Source organism: Gracilinanus agilis, chromosome X, assembly GCF_016433145.1.
Source record: "Gracilinanus agilis isolate LMUSP501 chromosome X, AgileGrace, whole genome shotgun sequence".
NCBI classification, from domain to species: Eukaryota; Metazoa; Chordata; class Mammalia; order Didelphimorphia; family Didelphidae; genus Gracilinanus; species Gracilinanus agilis.
Window position 1 is genome coordinate 61,180,340 of NC_058136.1, and position 20,641 is coordinate 61,200,980.

General features: G+C 41.8%; 1 protein-coding gene across 7 annotated transcripts in view; it reads right to left on the reverse strand.

Annotated features, from left to right (window-relative positions):
• The window catches only part of DLG3 (discs large MAGUK scaffold protein 3), a 46,744-nt gene extending 27,653 nt beyond the window's left edge, over positions 1-19,091 (reverse strand). For 4 of the 7 annotated variants that reach the window (XM_044682969.1, XM_044682968.1, XM_044682967.1 and 1 more), the window contains exon 1: positions 18,982-19,052. In XM_044682969.1, the coding sequence (XP_044538904.1) occupies positions 18,982-19,052 (71 nt within the window). Of the gene's footprint in view, positions 1-18,981 lie in introns of all 7 variants that reach the window. The other 3 variants (XM_044682972.1, XM_044682970.1, XM_044682971.1) reach the window with 2 other exon arrangements.
• Positions 19,092-20,641: the final 1,550 nt, after the last annotated feature.

The following is a 20,641-nucleotide window of genomic DNA, read 5'->3' on the forward strand; positions in this document are numbered from 1 at the left end:
GCCTCCTCTTCTCTTTCTCTGCTCTCCTTCTCTGTCCTCTCCATGTCTCTCTTCTCCTTTCACTTTTCCTCTCTCCTTCTTTATCTCTGCTCTCCTTTGTTTACCCCACCTCCTGTGTCTGTGTCTCTATCTCTACTCTCCTTTCTTCTCTCTTTTTATCTCTCCTCTCTCTGCAGTCCACTCTATATATCTCCTTTGTTTCCTTTTGTCTCTGCTTTTTTTGCTCTCTCTCTTCTTCCTTCCCCTTCTTCTTTCTGCCTCTCCTCCTCCTGCTCTCCTTTCTTTGTCTCCAGAGTCTCCTAAGAATCTAGAACCATGCCTATTTCTGCATTTTGGGGTTCTACAGTGATCTAGAACCCGGGCAGCCAGCATGGCTCTCCACTGATGAAGGGAAGAGAAAGGAGAAGGAAGAACAGATGAAGGAAAAAAAGATAAAGGGAGAATGGAAGAAAAGATAGGAGAAGGGAAGAAGAGAGGAAGAGGAGTGAGGAGGGAAGGAAAGAAGACATCAACAAGCATGGGGTGACTCCAGTAAAAAAAAAAGTCAGCATGGTCTAGAACTTTATTTGACAAGAGATAGCAAGAGTGAACAGATGATGGGCTAATAACTTTCTAGTAACCCAGTGACCCAAGTACTTAGGGTAGCTTAAAAAAAATCTGACTTTGAAATTCAGCATCACAATATGTCACCAGGCAGTAACTAAGAGTCTCCACGGTGGTGGAGAGGAGTGTTTGCAACTTCAATTGTAAAGAACAAGATAGCAATCTCCATTATAAACTGTTTCCTACCCACCTGAATTCCAAGAATGGGTGTTTCCTATTGAAAATTTTTTCTAGAAATAAAAGTGCCACAAGAAATAGAAAGCATTATGAGATATAAAATGGATAATTAAAAGGTTTTGCATAAACAAAACTAATGCAACCAAGATTAGGAGAGAAAACTGACCTTATTTTCAAATACATAGAGAACAGAGTCCAATTTATAGGAATACAGGATATTCCCCAATTGATGAATAGCCAAAGGATATGAATAGGCACTTTTCTGATGAAGAAATCAAAGCTATCTATAGTCATGTGGAAAAAAATGCTCCAAATCATTATTGATTAGAGAAATGCAAATTAAAACAACACTGAGGTTAACACCTCACACCTAGCAGATTTAGCTAATATGACAGAAAAGGAAAATGACAAATGTAGAGAATGTGGAAAAACTGGGACACTGATGTAGTATTGAGGGACTTGTGAACTGATCCAACCAATGGTTCTGGAGAGCAATGTGGAACCATGCCCAAAGGGCTATAAGACTGTGTGTACCCTTTGATCCAGCAATGTCACAGAAATAAAAAAAGGGGAAAGGGCCACTTTGTATAAACATTTATAGCACCTTTTTTGTGGTGGCAAAGAATTGGAAACTGAGAGGTTGTTCCTCAGCTGGGGAATGGCTTAGCAAGCTGTGGTATAGGATTGTGAAGGAATACTATTGTGCTATAAAGAAATGACAAGCAGGAGGATTTCAGAAAAACCTGTAAAGACCTACACGAACTGATGCAGAGTGAAGTGAGCAGAACCGGGAAAACATGATACACAGCAGGGATACTACTGTATGATGAACAACTGAGAATGACTTAGCTATTCTCAGCAATACAATGATTTTAAAACAATCCCAAAGGACTCATGATAAACTATGCTCTCTACCTCCAGAGAAAGAACTGATGGAGTCTCAATGGAGAGTGAAGAAGACAATTCTTTCTTTTTTTAAATCTTTACTTTTTGTCTTAATATCAATTCTAAGAGAAAAGAGTGGTAAGAGGTAGGCAATCAGGGTTAAGTGACTTGCCCAGGGTCACACAGCTAGGGGAAACAAACTGTCCTTCATTTTTTTATGTAAATTCTTCCCCTGCATGACAAAAATGGAAATGTTTTATCTGAGTGCACATGTGACCAAAAGCATATTGCTTACTGTCTTAGAGGGAGTGAGAGAATGGGTAACTCAAAATGTCAGAAAACAAATGCCAAAAAGTGTTTTTACATGTTAGTGGAAAAAGAAAAAAGTTTCAGAGACACCCTATCCAGCACCAATTCACATTGAAGTAACTTAATATGGAAAATAAAATGCAAGAACTAAGTCTATCCTTACCACCATCTAGAAAAAATTTAATTCAACAAAGAAACAAAAATTAAGTACCTACTATGTGCATAGGAATAGCTAGGTGGGCTGCAGTGGAGTACCAGGACCTGAGTTCAAAACTGGTCTCAAGCACTTACTAGATGTGTGACCCTGAGCAAGTCATTTCACCCTGTTTGTCTCAGTAAAACGAAGAAGAAATGGCAAGCCACTCCAGGATCTTTGCCAAGGGGCCACAGAGAGTCAGACACAACTGAAACAACTGAAGAACAACAAATGTACAAGGCCCAGTGTCTGGCACTAGGGATAGGGGAAAAAAATGAAGAATCTTAAAAAGCTTCTAGTCATCTGGTCTCAGAAACTTCCTAGCTGTGTGATCCCAAGCAAGTTGCTTTAATCACCGTTACCTGGTCCTTACTGCTCTTCTGCCTTGGAACCAATACTTAGTATTGATTCTATAAAACTTAAAATTAATATACAATAACTCAAAATATTATATTTTTAAAAGATTTATTAATAATCACTAGAAGTAAAGGAATAAAAAGGTAACAAAATAAAACCATGTGCCCAAGCTGATCTACCTGTTCAAAAGTCCTGTGTTCACAGCTGCCCTCATTCCAAGAGAAGAGGGCTAGACACGGAAATCCACCAAATTTATCTCCTGTCTAAGTCAGTACAACGGGAAGTCAGTGGACTCCTGGGTAATGTAGTTTTAAAGGTACAAGATTTCCAATTACACATTCTCCCTCAGATCCCTTAGAAGGCTAGTCTCTCCAATGGATCTTGTAAATATAACCAACTTTTAAATTACAATAATTTGGGGATAAAGGGGAAAGAGAACAAAACCAATGATTGATGAGAATCTGCACAGTGCCTAGGAGCACAAGGTAAAAAAGGACCAAACCAATCCAGGTAGGATTGTTGAACTTCTACGCCAATATGAAAGGACTTGAACCTAGTGTGAGACTCAAGGTTGTGGTCCTTGACATATGTTAAGATGCAGGACTCCTTGTGTCACACTCCTGGTGAAATACTCTCAGTCAAGTACTGAAGTTTGAATGTTATCCTGGCTCCCCCTATCCCTGAGAGTGAAGGTACAATCAGACCAGGGAATGGCACTTCCCTTTCATACAAAAATCTAGTCCTTTTTTCCTCTCTTATAGTATGGCAACTTCCTGTAGTCTTGGCTGCCAATGGGTAAGTACAATATCACTGCATTTTGTCCTACAGACTCGTGGGATAAAAATCACTTTAATTGGACCCTAATAGAAGGGCCTATTATGAATTTATTAAATTGGACCGTAATACAAGGGCCTATTATGAATTTATTCTTGTTTACTCAGAAATGTTTATATGCATAGATTTTTTTATATTTTAATTCTGATCTTGAATTTTTTCTTTCTCTCAAAGTTTAATTTTTCTTCTATTTGTTTTTCTTTTTATGTTTTTTGGTTATCTTTTGATAATTGACTCATACACCCCATAATTCAACCATGTATCCTGAGCTGATCTGAGTGTTGGTCAATACCCTCTTCAAGGGGGATTGTATTTTCATTAAAAATCCAAGATTTAAAATTTTGTTCAAGAAAAAATTTCAGGGAAAGAAGCTTGCTAACTCCCTAAATCCAGAGAATGAACTGTTTGCAGAAAGATGCCTGAAAAACCTACACTGCATCAAGAAGATCCAAAGTGAACTTTGGGGTGCAGCTGATTAAACTGAAGGGGGATGAACATTTATTTTGAAAGTAAACTTTTATGCCAAAGGGGACTGCCCCCTAATAGATTTTTTGTCAATGCGCCTAGCAAAACATTCATTTTGTTTTCTCTCTCTTCTAGTTCCCTCTTATCTCTAACTATTGTACTTTCCTCTTAGAAGGTGCAATTTTGTATGCACCTGTAGTTAGTAGATTTTTAGAGGTACAAGATGATTATATAATTGATGGATCAATTGGTCCAACCATTCTGGATGGCAATTTGGAACTATGCTCAAAGGGCTTTAAAAGACTATTTGCCTTTTGATCCAGCTATAGCACTACTTGGTTTATACTCCAAAGAGATAATAAGGAAAAAAACATGTACAAAAATATTCCATGTGAACTGGAATGACCTCCAGGAATGGATGCAGAGTGAAAGGAGCAGAACCAGGAGAACATTGTACACAAAGACTAATACACTGTGGTACAATCGAACATAACAGACTTCTCTACTAGCAGCAATGCAAGGATCCAGGACAATTCTGAGGGACTTATGAGAAAGAAAACTAGCCACATTCAGAGGAAGAACTGTGGGAGGAGAAATACAGAAGAAAAACAACTGCTTGAACACATGGGCTGATGGGGATATTATTGGGGATGTAGACACTAAACAATAACTCTAGTCTAACTATCAATAACATGGAATTAGGTCTTGATCAATGATACATGTAAAACCCAGTGGAATTGTGCATTGGCTAAGAAGGGTTTGGGGGAGAGGGAAAGAACATGAAATGTGTAACTATGGAAAAATATTCAAAATAAAAACTTAAAATGAAATAAAATGATCAATTGGGAGACTGGTCTCCTAAATTATCATCAGAGGGGATTGTGAAGATGGGATTAACTCTCCCCTATTAATTCTTTAGATTTTAGCCACCAGGAATATATACATCCCTACTTGTATAGTGTGCTAGTGAGTCACAAATCAAAAACAACTGACTGCCCCCCAGGCAGTCTGAAGCAAAGTTAAAGCTGCCATTGGTCCACATTTAAGTGGAAGGAAGACACAGGAAGTGACGCAAAGAACTGTCTTTTAAATATGATGGTAACTTCCTGTGAGGAGGTTTTGCCCCTTTGAACCTGACCTTGGAGGAGCTTGGGCTTGAGACCTCAGACTGCTTCCTTTTGGACTGCCATGTGGGTGAGTGAAAAGGCTGACTTCCCTTTCCTTGGCTTTCTGGAGGCACTAGCCTCCAAAGAGGCCCCTCATCTTGGAGGAGGCCTCGTGGCTAGAAGCCTTGTTTAATTAACCTCTGTAGGCCCCTTTGCTGGGGCCTCTGAAGCCCTACCTGGTTTGGACCAGGCTGGAGTAATTATCTCTTTCCCTCTCTAATTTTCCTTACCTGCACTCTTTCTATTTGTAAATAATCTACCATAAAAGTCATTCTGACTTGAGTCTTTCATTTGGAATTAAGTAATTAATTTCTGGCGACCAAACTCTCAAATATTCAATCCAACCATAATTTTACCCATTACAATTCTAATACAGAAGGTAAAGAGTTTTTAAAAAAAAACCTTTCCCTTCCATTTTAGAAATCAATACTGTGTATTGGTTAACTGAGGAGAGAGAAAAAACAATAACAGCTTGTGAAAATTGGGAAAGACTTCAGAGAGTCGCCTGAGATGGGCCTAAAATAAGCTAAGATTCGGGAAAGTGAAGATAAGGCAAAAAAGCCATTCACCTGACAAAAGATCTGATGGTTCAAATGGCAATCCAGAAGACCAAAGCAACCTTGGGCCTCCAGTGCCCTTGCTTCTAGGCCTCCTGCCACCCCATCTGCCCTGGTCATGCCTAGCTGGAGGGTTTGCTTCTTGATGCCACGCAAGGATGGATCTGAGGAAACTGGGATAGTGTCTGGGGAGAGCATAATAGCAAAGGCTGGGGGTAGTGGCATGAGTCACTCCCTCAGCTTATGTGAGCCTCTCATCATTGGAGGGCTTCAAACAGAGGCTAGAAGACCACTTGTTGGGGATAACATCATAGAGTAGATTCTTTTTTCAAGTTTGGGTTGGACCAGATGGTGGCCTCCAAGATCCTTGCCAACCGAGATTCTGTACACATTCCACACTATGTCCGGAGGTGGCAGATGGAATAGTGAACTCAGGCTAGTCATTAATTTCACTCATTGAGTCCTTTGAGTCTCTACCACATACCAGGCTCCTTTTGGGACAGGGAAAAAGATAGAGTACCTTAATTAACCCTAACAGGCCTTCAGTAAGGATCCAGTGAGATCTAGTAGCTAAAAGATCCTGTCCTTCACCCTAACCCTAGAGCTCACATCCTGCTAGTAATGCTAGGACTCCAGAGCACTTACATTCACTAGTTATTTCCTTGGAGCCTCACTACACAGGGGTGGAGGTGGGGAGAGACTAGTATGTGCCACATTGTACAAAGGAAGAAACAAAGGCTCACGAAGGTTGGCTTGCCCAGGGTCCACAAAGACAGAAAATCCCTGAAGAGCCCCGGAACTCCAAGCTTCCAGTTTTGCTCCTCAAAGAACAGAGACTAGTAAGTGCCCAAAAAAGGCAAAAGATTGAGCTTGGTGGCCTTGAAACCAAATTCAGATTGCAATAGGCAGAAATAGGGTCAAAGGAGTACTGCTAAGGGCCCTGAGATCCTGCCTGACTCAAGCTATGGGCTGGGTCCTCCTCTGGGATATCAGTTATGGGTATCTAAACCTAGTTCAAATCAAAGTCAACAACAGCAAGACTAACAATCAGTTTGTTCCAACTGGTGGGAGATGGCACAAGGGCAGGCTATGGGCAATGGGCCTGGGGTGATGAGTCACTAAGCCTTACCATGCCTTCTGCTATGTCCAATGGAGAGGCTTGGTATCTGTCTCCTCCTGGTCTTAAAAGAGGCTCGTAGGACTGGGAGAAAGGGTTCCTTCACCCAGAGGGGAGAGAGGGACACACTTTTGGGTGGGGCCAAAGCCCATTACATCTCTTTTTGGACACAAAGGCCACCAAGTGCCCAGGTTTCTCTGGTGCTTCCCACCTCCACTATGGGTGAACAATGTTCTCAAGGCTAGGCTAAGTAAGCATGAACTGCTTCTTTCCTTCCTGCTCGAAAGCTGAAGCCCCTGCTTGGAGACAGAGCAATTGTCCCATAGTCCCCATTTCCCCCAAGGATATCCAGGCATATTCCATAGCCTGGAATTAGAGGTTTCCCCCTGGGGTGCCTATTGCCATTGGGTTTTACCTATAATACATCTTTGTCTCAGTGAAAAGAGGTCCAGATTTAGAGTCTGAGGCTTCAATTTCCAAACATCCCTCTGCCACTCTCCGTGTTTTCTTTGGGCTAGATGACCAAATCTGACAGTGAATGAAATGGAATGATTATTTTCATTATTTCATTATTTTATCTTTTAGATGTGTTTCAAAATAGTAATAAAATTCTTGATTTTTTTAACCCTTGTACTTCGGTGTATTGTCTCATAAGTGGAAGATTGGTAAGGGTGGGCAATGGGGGTCAAGTGACTTGCCCAGGGTCACACAGCTGGGAAGTGGCTGAGGCCGGGTTTGAACCTAGGACCTCCTGTCTCTAGGCCTGACTCTCACTCCACTGAGCTGCCCCTTGATTTTGTTTTAATAAAACACAAACCAAGGATTTGGGGGAGCCTAGATTGTTTCAGAAGAATGAAGAAGCATGCAATTTTTTATTTGAAAAGAAGGGTACCAATCGAAAAATGGTCAAAGGATATGAACAGACCATTCTCAGAAGAAATTAAAACTATTCATGAAAAAATATGTCAAATCACTACTGATTGGAGAAATCCAAATTAAAACAACTCTGAGATACCACTTAACATACCTCTCAGATGGGCTCATATGACCAAAAAGGAAAATGATAAATGTTGGAGGAGATGGGGGAAAACTGGGACACTAATACACTGTTGCTGGAACTGTGAACTGATATAACCATTCTGGAGAGCAGTATGGAATCAGGCCCAAAGGGCCATAAAACTATGTATACCATTTGACCCAGCAATACCACTCCTGGGTCTGGGTCCCCAAAAGACAAGAGATAAGGGGGAAAGACCTACCTGTACCAAAATATTTTAGCAGCTTTTTTTTGTACTGACAAAGAATTGGATACTGAGGGTGAAGGAGCTCTTTTGGTTCGTGACCGGACTTGGAGGAGGTCTGAAGCTGGTGAGACTGTTCCACGTGGTGAGTGTTAAGACTGAATCTTCCTGAACTTCCTTTTAATAGAGGCTCTGTAGCTGAAGCATTTGCTTCATTCGCCTTTGAGGCTTTGGGCCTCTGGCTTCCCAGCCTTGGGATCAAGGCTGGATTTTCCCTCAGCTGAGGGTTAATTAGATCTACCTGGATTGAAGTAGGGGATCAGAGCAAATTACCTACTGTGTTAGATTACTTATTCTATCTTATCCTCTCTCTTATTTCCTTATTCTACTTCCTCTTCTCATTTGTAAATAAATTTCCATAAAAGTCATTTTAACTTGAGGTTATTCTTTAATTGGGGACTGATAATTGTTCAATCTCCTGGCAGCCAACCTTTTAGTATTTACCCAATCGAAACCCCTTTTAACCCCTTACAAGGAGCTGTCTATCACTTGTGGGGAACGGCTGAACAAGTTGTGGTAAATGGTTGTGAAGGAATACTATTGTGCCAAAAGGAATAGGATGAGTTCAGAAAAACCTGGAAAGACTTCTATGAACCGATACAAAGTGAAGTGAGCAGAACCAGGAGAACGATGTATGCAATAACAAATATTGTAGGAGGATGATCACCTGTGAGCAACTAAACCATTATCAGGAAAGCAAGTCTCCAAGACAACCACAAGGGAGTCATGGTGAAAAGGCTCTTCACAGCCAAAGCAGGAACTGTTGGAGTCTGAGGCAGATCAAAGCACGCCATCTATCTTACAGTAAAGTACGGATATAACCTATATCAGACTTTTCACCACCTTTGGTGGGGAAGGAAGGGAGGAAGAAAACTTGAATTCCAAAATATCAAAAAACAATTGTTAAAAATTGTTTCTACAAGTAACTGAAAAAGTAAAAAAGAAAAAAAACATTGGAAGGAAAAAAACCAGGGGGTGCTGGGCCCCTGAGGACACAACTAGCAAGGGCAGAGGAGGGGATTTGGAGAAGCCAAGTATACCTTAATGTAAGGACAAGTACCAGCATCTGTGCTTATCAAATGCTAGAAAAATAAATGGAGGCCAGGCCAGGGGAGGCCCTGCTGCCCAGAATGTCAGAGTTGTCAGGCACTATTGGAATCCTTTGGTCTTACAGGGAAGGAATCCACAGCCCAGAGAGGGAAAGGGACTTTTCCAAGGTCTTCCAGTCAGTGAGTAACAGAACATTTAGTGGCCAAAGGTGAGTCACTAAAGATTTTAAAGCAGAGGAATGCTTTGGGTGAGATTAATCTAGCAGCTCTGAGGAGGGGAGGGAAGAGGCTGGAGGGAGGCCACAGAAGAAAAGAATCCAGAGTACCTGGAAACAAACTGAATATGGACACTGAGGCTGGATGACTGGGAGGAATGGTGGTACAATGGCTAGAAGGAGAGAGGGCAGGCTGCTTTGGGTTTGCAAGAGAGCAATTGGAAGTGTTCCAGCTTCGATATGTTCAGCTGGAAGTGTGGCTAGAACATCAGGATGGAAATTCCTATAGATTGCTGGCAGTTTCAAGCTGGTGCTCAAGAAAAAAAGTCAGGATCACATAGGCAGAAGAGAGTCATTCCTGGGAAGGCAGAAACAGATCCAGCTTTCAAGTTCCCAAAGCACTTTCTTTGTGAACTGATTTTATAAGGCACTTACAAGGTAAGTAGGCCAGGTATGAAAACATTCATTTCAGAAATGAGGAAACTGAGGTCACAAGGAGGTCGACTTGCCTGTGACTGGTAGAGGCAGGACTTGAAGAAGCTGACTCCAACTGCTAACACTAAGTGCATTCAGCTCCCTTCTACAGCTGAAACTGTCCAAAGTAGGAAGAGGGGAGAGAGAGGAGAAAAAAAAGAAAGCCAAGGATAGATGTCCAACTGCTTCCCTCTCCTCCCTTAGACAACATGAACTGTGTGTTCCTGGGAGAAATGGGGCCAACTAGAGCTAACTGAATGGTCAGATCTGGACTTGGTTCAGAAAATCATTCTGGTGGCTTAGCAGTGGATAGATCTGATTGATACTTAAAGCAATTGAGGCACCTTTAGAAACCAATGAGAAAAGTGATAGGGGAGTGGCTGTGGTACAGGATGTGAAGATCTGGCCATGGAATGGATACCTAAGCTGAGTAAAAACTTGAAGATGAAACTGAAGTTTTAAGCCTGGCTAAGTGGTGGGATTGTGGGGTCCTCAACAGCAACAAGGAAGATCAGGGAAAGAAAAGAAAATGGCTTTTGTCTTGGACATGGTGACTTTGAGAGGCCTGTGATGGCCAAAAGGTAGCTGGCGATGAGGGATAAGAGCTCAGGATGGCGAGATCTGGAAATCCTCTGCCTAGAGATGAGAATGGAACCCATGTATGAGATCACCAAGTAAGAGAATAGAGAAGACAGAGTCTTACAGACAGTGATAGAGCCTGAGGAGGAGCAGTCAGCCAGGCAGAAGGAGAGCCAGGAGAGAGAAATGTCCTGAAAACCCAGAGAGGAGAGAGGAGCCAAGAGGAAATGGGGATCCACATTGTTCAAGGTTGCAGGGAGGTCAAGAAGGATGAGTGTTGAGAAAAGTCCATTAGATTTGGGAATGGAGTGATCACTAATAAGTAGGAAGAAGCCAGTTTCAGCTGAATGATGAAGTCAGAAGCCAGACTGCAGAGGATTTAGAAAAGAGAGGAAATGACGTGGAGACAATGAGGGTAAATGACTTTCTCAAGGTGTTTGGTTGAGGAGAGTAGAGAGAATAGAGATGGTAGAGATAATAGAGAGACAGCTAGCAGGGAAAGTAGAACTGAGTGAGTTTTTTAAAGGTGGGAGAGACATGGGTATGGTCGTGAGCAGTAGGGAAGGATCCAGTAGAGAGAAAGAAATGGAACATTAGGGGGAAATTGTGATAGTGGGGGTTTCCAGAAACAAATTAACCCATTGACATAGCTTGGTAGCACAGTGGAGTCAGTAAGACCTGAATTCAAATCCATTCTCAGATTCTTCTATGCTGTGAGACCCTGGGCAAGTCACTTTGCCTTTCTCTGCTTCAGATTCCTCAGTCACAAAATGGGGATAATAATAGCACTTAGCTTTCTAGGGTTTTGGAGAAAATGAAATGAGATAATATTTGGATAGTGCCTAGCATACAGTAGGTGCTGTATAAAGCTGGCAGGTGTCTGCCTTCCAGGAAGTCATACTTGAACAAGGATGGTGTGCATGCAGAGAAGATACAGGCTTTATTAGGAGGTGATTATGAAGAAGGAGGTTTGGAGAGAGAAAGATCAGCAACGTTTTCTATATGGAGAAGGGGGCTCATAAGTGAGGCTAGGGATTCTCTGAGGCAGGAATTTCTCCTTAGTGTACAGTGGAGGAAAGAGCCCTACAGAAAGAAAGGACTTTGCTCAAGGTCAAATGGCAGGGGGAATCTCCAAATCTAGTGCCCTTTCCACTAGAAGGAATCATTCACATACGCCTTTCCCTGAAAGTTCTCCCTGGCTGAGGGCCTGCTCTTCTTTCGGAAAGCCCCTGTTTTCCTTGGCCCTCGGTCTTTGGGAACCTGCCTGACCGGTTTCTTGGGTGCCAGCATTCCTGTTCCCTACGAGACCGTGCTCATGCAGCCAACTGCTCCAAATTTTCCCTGATCCTTGACATCTTGCCCTCGAGACATGGTGGACAGGTTCATTTTAAAGCTAGGATCCTATTTAAGTAGCTACACTGTGCAGAGCACTGTTCTGGGAGGAATATAAAGCAAAGGGAAAAGCCCTGGTCCCTGTCCTCACAGGGCTTACAATCTAGTAGCCATACCCTAAATACAAATAACTCTGAGGTCCTAATGATGGGGATTGTTAGCTGGGGGTGGAGTTCGAATCAGGAAAGGTAGAAGTTATTGCAATGATCCACGCAAGAAGTGATGCGGGGTTAACCTCCAATGGTGGCTGTATGAATGTCACAAAAGGGACAGATGGAAGAGTTGTGGAAGTGGAATAGCCAAAGCTAGGAACCTCCCTGGATAGTTGAGGATGACTAGAAGGATGGTGCTGCCCTAGACAGGGGTAGGTATAGGGTAGATGCTCCCCTAGGTGGGAAGCAATGAGATGAAGACTTCCAATTTTGGACACTTAGGAGCATCTCAATCAAACAGAAATTCCAAACAGCTGGAAATACATAATAGAGAGCTGGTTATTTGAGACTAGTTCTCAGAAGGAATGGGGAAGAAGGAGGCGGGGAGAACAAACAACTTACTGAGCCTCCTGGGTAGGGTCTGCAAAAAAGTCTCACCATGTACCAATTAATGCCCAGCAGCTTTATCTCCCTCCTTCGAATGACAGCCGGGAATCAAAGACATATCTCCCCCGGCTCATGAACAGTGATCTAAATAGAAAAGCTCCTTCCTAAGCTACCTGTGGCCCTATGCTGACCACATAGAAAGTCACCAGAGAGGATATGCTGATTGCAAAGACCTGGATGAGTCTTGCCACCCCAGCCAATTCTGAAGAACAACACGAGGGCCCAGTCTTGAGTGTTGAGGCTGGGCCAAAGGAGAATTTCTCTCAAGGGGGCCTGACTCCAGTGTGAGCGCTGGAGGAGATACAGAATGTAGCAGCTAAGAGTACTTTGTTTGTGTTTTCCAGAGAAGCTGCAGGCCCAAATGGGAAATTATGGGGAGGAAAGGAGGAGAGAAAGGGAGGGGCACAAAGAGAAAGCGAAGCTTCAGGAATGGTTTCCCCAAAATATAAAAGTATAGGGAATTTAAGTAACTCATAGATGCCTGGAAAGAAATGAACCTTCTTGGGGACCAGACTGGTCTAGGGATCAAAGAGTAAGAGAAACACATGGCACAACCAACAACCAGAGATGCAGGATGAGAGATGCATCTCCTGTGAAGTCCTGAACACTTGTTTGAACTAGCTTTAAAATCCTATCTGTCATCAGAGCGAGTCTCTGTCTTGTGCCACATCATTTAGCAACCAAACCTGGATGGAGCGGGGATCCCAGAAATCAGCTAGTACAGGCCTGAGCACAAAGTTCCAATCCGTTAAGCCCAGTGCCTGGCACACAGCAGATGCTTACCAAATATTTGCTGATTGAGTAAGCTGCTTGGGGAAGGGGAGGGAGGCCTGGTTGGAGCATACATAGCACTTTCACTTGGCTGCATGTGGGCTTCTGGGAATCAGCATGGCAAGATGTCCATGTCCTCTGGGCTTCCCAGACTCCTCACTCCTCCACCCTAGAGTATATTCATACTACAGCAATGCCTCACCTCAAGAATTTAAGCTTGGTCCTAGGAGGAGCTTCATTTTTTTTCTAAACCATTTCATGTATTTAAGTATTTGACTTTGCCCATTACTAATATGACTTCCCCTGCTGCCAAGATCCTATGTTCCTCCAAGGGCATATTCAGAGAAACACCATGGAGAAGACACCTACTGCTTCAGAAGCCCCAGGGTGGAAGAGGGGAGGGGTTTGGGGAAGAAGGGAAATGTATTGGAAGAAAAAGCAGAAAGTAAAGAGAGGGAGGCAGCTGGGTAGCTCAGTGGATTGAGAGCCAGGCCTAGAGACAGGAGGTCCTAGGTTCAAATCTAGCCTCAGACACTTCCCAGCCATGTGACCCTGGGCAAGTCACTTGATCCCCATTGCCTACCCTTACCACTCTTCTGCCTTGGAGCCAATACACAGTATTGACTCCAAGATGGAAGGTGAGGGTTTTAAAAAAAATAAAATAAAAAAAAAGTAAAGAGAGTGCAGAAAGAGGTTTTGCACAGCTTCCCACCTGGCCTACGTAGCCCTTTGTCAAGACCTGCCTGAGACCCCAACATAGAGAAATCAAGAGGCAGAGCCAAGGCACTGAAACATGTGGTTTCCTAGGCCCATTATTCACCATTGTGAACAATGTCTCCTTAAGAGGATGCCAATGTGTCACTGAAGTCAAAGGCTGGGACAGAGAAAAAGAGCCTCTGTGACCCCAAGAGATTAGTGGTCCTGGAAGGAAGAGTTGTGGCACTGGAGAAGAGAGGGTGGAGGGCAAGGAGAAAGTGAGTAGAAAGGGAAATATCTAGAAATAAACTTCTGGAGGTCAAGGTAAATACAATGGAACAAGACCAAATACTAATAAAATAGAGTAAGGAAAGGTAAAATGGAACAACTCTCTTCTCATATAAAAGAGGAAGGAGTAGAAGGAGGGCTGAGAGTGCTAGAACCCTTCTCTCAGCAGATTTGGGTTAAAGAAGAAACAACACAGACAACTAGAAGGGTAAAAAAGTACTTAACTTACATAACTTAACATACAGAGATATGGGAGGGAAAGGGGATAGGATGAGAGAGGAGACTATTCTAAGAGAAGGAAGGGTCAATTAAGAAAAAGGAGGGCAAGGAGATAAGAAAAGGGAGGGATACCTCGAAGGGAGTACATATCAAGATATAGAGTGGGGGGATAAGGGAGAGATTTTTAGAATAAAACTCATATTAAGAAACAGGAGGGCAGAGTTGGGAGAATAAGGAAGGGACTTCTGGAAAGGTGCATAGGATAAGAACTAAAGGGTAAGTGGGAAAGGACAAGAGAGGGACCTTTAAGAACATGGACCAATTTGGAACTAAGAGGGCAAGAGGAGAAGATAAGGCAAGATTTCTAAGAAGAGGTATGAATTGGAGAGGTAGTGGACAGAAGAAATTGGGACACCTGAGGAGGGATACAGCAAAAGGAAAAGAAGGACAGTAAAAAAAAACACAGAATAGAGGGAAAAACACAACTAGTAATTATTGCATTGAATGAGAATGGGATGAATTCACCCATAAAATGAAAATGAATAGCAAAATAGATAAAAAACCCAAACCTAACAATATGTTATTAACAAGAAATACACAAAAAATGAGAGAGACACACAGAGCAAGAATTAAGGGTTGGAGCAGAATAGACTCTGTCCCAGCTGATACAAAGAAAGCAGAGGTAGCAATCATGATCTCTGCCAAAGTTAAAATTAAAATAGATTTAATCAAAAGAGATAAACAGGGAAACTATATTATGCTAAAAGGTATCATAGACAATGAAGCATTATCAATATTAAACCTATATGCACCAAATGTCATAGGTTGAAATAAATAACAAAACAGTAACAGTGTGTGTGGGGGGGGAGAGGGGGTCTATAATTTTCCCCTCTCATAATAGCCAAAAAATAAATAAGAAAAAAGTCAAGATTAATAGAATCTTAGATAAGTTAAATATGATAGTTACCTGGAAAGAATTGAATGGAAACAAAAAAGAGTATACCTTCTTCTTGCTGGTACATGGCACTTTTCCAAAAATTGACCATATATTACAGCACAAAAACATTATTATAGTTAAATGTAGAAAAGCAAAAAATATCAAATGCATCCCTTTCAGACTATAACACGATAAAAAACTGGAACCATGCAAAAGTAAAAACTAATTGGAGGGGGCAGCTGGGTAGCTCAGTGGATTGAGAGCCAGGCCTAGAGACAGGAGGTCCTAGGTTCAAATCCGGCCTCAGACACTTCCCAACTGTGTGACCCTGGGCAAGTCACTTGACCCCCATTGCCTACCCTTACCACTCTTCCACCTATAAGTCAATACACAGAAGTTAAGGCTTTAAAATAAAAAAAAGAAAAAAAGAAAAACCTAATTGGAGACAAAATAACTTAATCTTAAAGAATGAATGGGTTAAAAAATATTGAAATAATGAATTTCATTAAAGAGAATGATGAGACAACATACCAAAGCCTATAGGATACAGATCTAGATATAGCAAAAACAGTAATCAGAGGAAAATGTATATCTCTAATGCTTACATTAATAAAATAGAGAAGGAAAAGATCAATGAATTGGGAATACAATTTAAAAAACCAGAAAGAGAACAAATGTAAAATTCTGAACTAAACCCCCATTGCCTACCCTTACCACTCTTCTGCCTTGGAGCCAATACACAGTATTGACTCCAAGACGGAAGGTAAGGGTTTATAAAAAAAAAAAAAATAAAATAAAAAAAAAAGAATTAAAGATGAGATCAACAAAATTGAATGTAAGAAATGAAATTAAAAAATAAATTAATTAAAAAATAAATCTGGGACTTGGTTTTATTTTAAAAAATCAACAAAATTGTTAAGCCATTGGTTAACCGATAAAAAAAAAAAAAAGAGAAGCTCAAATCATTAGCATTAAAGACGGAAAGGCTGAATATACCACCAATGAAGATGAAATTAATTATTAGAAAAGTTATGGAAAAATACTTTCCATTTGTTCTTTTACATAAATTTTAACACGATGGAATAGCATGGTATTGGATTCTCTAGCAGAGTGAATCCTCCTCTATCCTACTGTTTTCTCTGAAGCTCCCTATGTACTGGGCATTCATTAGGTCCCCACATACCTGCCTGAGGCTAGCAGCAGATCTAAGCCTGAACCTACACATAATTCAAACATGGTTTCTGGTGGGGTAATAATGATTTAGAAAGTATAAATATTCTGCAAAAGTCTTATTTTTACACTTATCATACTATGGAGGTAATCCTGCATTTCTGAGGGATTGTGCCATTGGAACAAAAGCTCCACTGGGTATGATCAAGCTGGAAAGACTTGGTTTTAGAAAGAGTCCTGGCAACAGATTGTGTCCACTGCTCGAGGACCAATTAAGCTAAATGTGGTCTTGGTAAATATGTTATCTGAGGACCAGCTTGGTTAAGTTAAAGCGAATCATCACTCATTAATGAATTATTCAGCCTCAGCAACTTCCAAGGATCAAATACTAAAGTGTAGAGCAGTGATCAGCAACCTTTTGAGCTTGGTGTGTCAAAATTCACCAAAAAACCGAGCATAACTGGGGTGGTGCGTCACTTTGAGAAAAAACACCAAAATTTCGGGATATTTATAGTTTAAATAACAAAAATGTACAATTATAATATATAACTGTATTTAATAAACCAAAATAGATAAATTAATATAGGTAGAACTGTCATCTAGAGTGCACAGAGTGTCTACACTACACTATAGCGAATGTTTCATCCTCGGCATGCAGCCCCGTACTTCTTTGTATGCAGCCGCATGTGGCTGTGCGTCATTGAGAATAGCTACACGTATCAGTGATGACACACATGTCAGAGGTTTGCCATCACCGGTGTAGAGGGTTTAGAATCTGGAGGGAATGCATACATTGATCAAATCACAGTTGAAGTAAAAAAATTGATCAAATGAAATGTTAAGAAGAACGTGGAGAAATATGCCTACTATTATACTGCTAGAGCAGCTATGAATCATTTATTAGAAAACAATAAGGAAGTATGCATTAAGAACTTTGAAAACTGTTCATGCTCTTTAACCTGGGGATCCCATTACAAGGATTAGGCTCTAACAAGGTAAAAAGCTTTGTATGTCTGAAATATTCATGGAAGCTTTATAATGACAAAATAACTGGAAATAACACAAATGCAATGAGTGGGGGAAATGGCTGAATAGATTGTGATATCTGAATGTAATGGATCGTATTATGTTATTAGAACTGACAAATTTTGGAAATATAAAGAAAATCAGGGAAATGTATGAAGAGATAAGAAAAGAAAAGGGAATAAAAATAATTCATACTATGATTAAATTTCTTAAATACCAGCCACAAAATCAAGAGAAAAAAGGATCCAAGGAAAACAGATCCCAAGGGATCTCAAAAGCAAAGGATGTTATATTAGCACACACACATTTATAAACAAATTTGAACAACGTGGAGTTTGTGATTTTGTACATAACTTTTTTGCATTTATTTATTTAAAAGTTTGTTGGTGTTGATGGTTACTAAGTATATAATAAAATTTTTAATTTTTTTTAAACATTAAAAAAATTCAGGAGAGTTGCCTACAAAACAGCTTCCTGCACAGCCTGTGGGGACACCAAGGTAATGATCCTGCGCATGACACTTCTGTGTTCCCCTCTGGGGGGGCGGCCTGGAGCATTCATTCTGATTTCTTCCCATCAGGTCCCTAGGATGGAAATAAGGGCTCTGAGCTAGAAAAGAGGCTTTTCTTTTGAGTCTCAAGCCTAGCAATGCTACCTTCCAGGGGCATGACTCCTCAGGCCTCTCTTTTCTCCTCAAGCAGGAAGTGGATTTCAGGCTTACGCAAAGGCGCTATTAACACACAAGGAGACCAGATCAAAGATTTCTTTGGGAAGAACAGGAAGGGTTTCTGGGAGACTTTCTGGCCAAAAAGGCTAGCTCCCTACTGTGGGATTCGGGAATATACCAAAAGAAGAAAAATAAATCTAGCAATATGAAAAGAACAGCAATCACTTGCACCCAGAGGACAGAATCATGACCAGGCAACTAGCAAAAAGTTCTCCATTTTCCCCCAAGAACAGAAGCCACCAGACAAAGCACTGCTGGAGCTCAGCAAAGAGCTTGACCAGACAACCCCAGGCTGTCATACAGTCCCTTGTCTCTAGAGGGTGATCCCTCTGCCTATCTGCCAAGGGCCCAAGCTACAAAAAGACACACAAGATGATATCGCCTTGCTCGTGTGGCCACATTGAGGCCCTCAAGCTGCTCTGTTCTACTCTGTTCTACACCAGAAGCTGGATGGACCTTGGCTTGTCAATACAGTGGCCTCCTCAAAGTTCTGGCACCAACAGCACTCAGCGATGGCAGCTCCTGGGCTCACACCTAATTAAATACATAAACCGATGCCACCTAAGTAGAAGAGAAGACACCAGGCTTTCCCCTCAAATCAAACTTGCTTGCAAGGCCAGGACTTTGAAGCAAGAAGTGGTCTCTGAGTACTGAAGAATAACAACTACCAGACAAGATTCTGCAATTCCAGAACCCAGAAACTCTCCCAGGACAAGGTCACCAAAAAGTAAAAGGCAGACTCCAGTTCACTAAGAGGAGGAGACGCTGACCACAAACCACTGACACTTAACCCAAAGGGAGCCTTTTTTGTCTACTTGTGGAAGACCGTTCCTTTGCCCACTAGGTAAGCTTTCCCAGTTTGTACGTCTTACCGGACATAGAGAGATCTCTTCTCACTGGTCCGAAGGGAGCCTGATCCAGAGCTCATGCTGCTGTTCATCATTTGTTCCCGCAAATCGTGGATCTTGGATTCAAAGCGACTGTATTCTAGGACAGGGAAGAGAGAGAAGAGGAAAATAATTAACCCAAAGTACCAAGTGCCCTACAATCAAAATTCCAGGGACCTGATAGAGCTTTGTAAAATAAACTCTGAAAGCAACTTCCACCAGCCCCATTGGTCTTTGCTTGGTCACAAGAACCTCTCTTACCTGGGAAGAAAGAAATTTCTCCATGCCAATAGGAGGAAAGAATCCTTGAAATACGGGCAACATTTGGACAACCTGAGCTAGAGAAGGCCTTTACTGGCCTTGAAATCTGATCCGTGAACAAACAAACAACTGGAGGGAGGTTCTAGTTTCGTCTTTACAGCAACATCAAGACTCAAGGAAAACAGATGGTAGAAGAGACTTCCCCCACCCCCTTTTCAAACAACAGATGGCCCTCGGAATACAAAATGGTGGATGGAGGGAAGGACCAGAAGCCACGACTTCCTTCTCAATCTAGGCAGGACAGTAGTGGTGCCAGCAGCCTTTTTTCTAGACTGGCGGGGGGTGGGATGGGAAGGGGAAGTTGAGTGGCAGAAGCCAGTTGGACAAAGCAAAAGAGTTTGAGACTAGGTCATCTGGCTCCCTCAACACATTACTCACTGAAGAGGGAATTTCAATTTTAAAGACCAAATTCATTCAAACCACTAAGACACATGTCACCTCCCTAGCCCAAATGTCACACCTATGTTCATGTCCAGTTGCCCAGTCTGCCCATCATGAAATACTGAAGAGCCCCTCATTTCTCTTAGTAAATACAAAAGAAAATTATTTGCCATAAACCATTGGTGGTGGTGGTGGGCGTGATTATCACAACAGGATTTGCCAGGAGATTCTTAGAAGTATCAATTTCCTCTAGTGCAGAGAAGGCAAACCTTTTAGAGGCAGGAGATGTGAGAAATATCCTCAGGCACCTGTGGAAAGGGGGAGGGGAATAGCCTGCTCCTGGTGAACTCTGTGCTGGGGTGATGGCACGCATGCCCACAGAGAGAGCTGTGTGCCCCCTCCGGCACATGTGCCATTTTCTAGTGCATTTATAAGGATTTAATTTTTAATGAAAACTTCCTTCACAGAAACACACCTATTATGTGAAATAAGGTGACTCAATAGATGGAAATGAGAGAAAAAATGCTAATTGTCACTTGAATCTGCTTTTCAGAATGGAATGAAGCAGAAAGACCCTACTAAGGCTGATTCCACAAAAACACATCAAGATGCCTCGAAAGGTTGGTACTCGGCACGCCCATCTCATCTGGAGGGTCACCGAGGTAGAAAACCCAATACCTGTTCCAACAGGTAACACTCCTCAGTAGCTAAATAAAAAGGGCAGTGGAGATGGAAAGAAGGGGCAGGGTGGCCAGGCCTGCTTGGACAAGGTCATAGCTTCCCAACAAAGGCTCAACAGACTTAGTTTAGCTGCTTTCATTCACCTAAGCCTGCTCTGGTAAGTGTTCTGGTGATTTGTCTTCATTACTATTCCCTGAAATCTTGGAGGAGTAGATAAGTCTCCAGCTCCTGCTATAGATGTAAAAAGCAAAACCACAAGTAC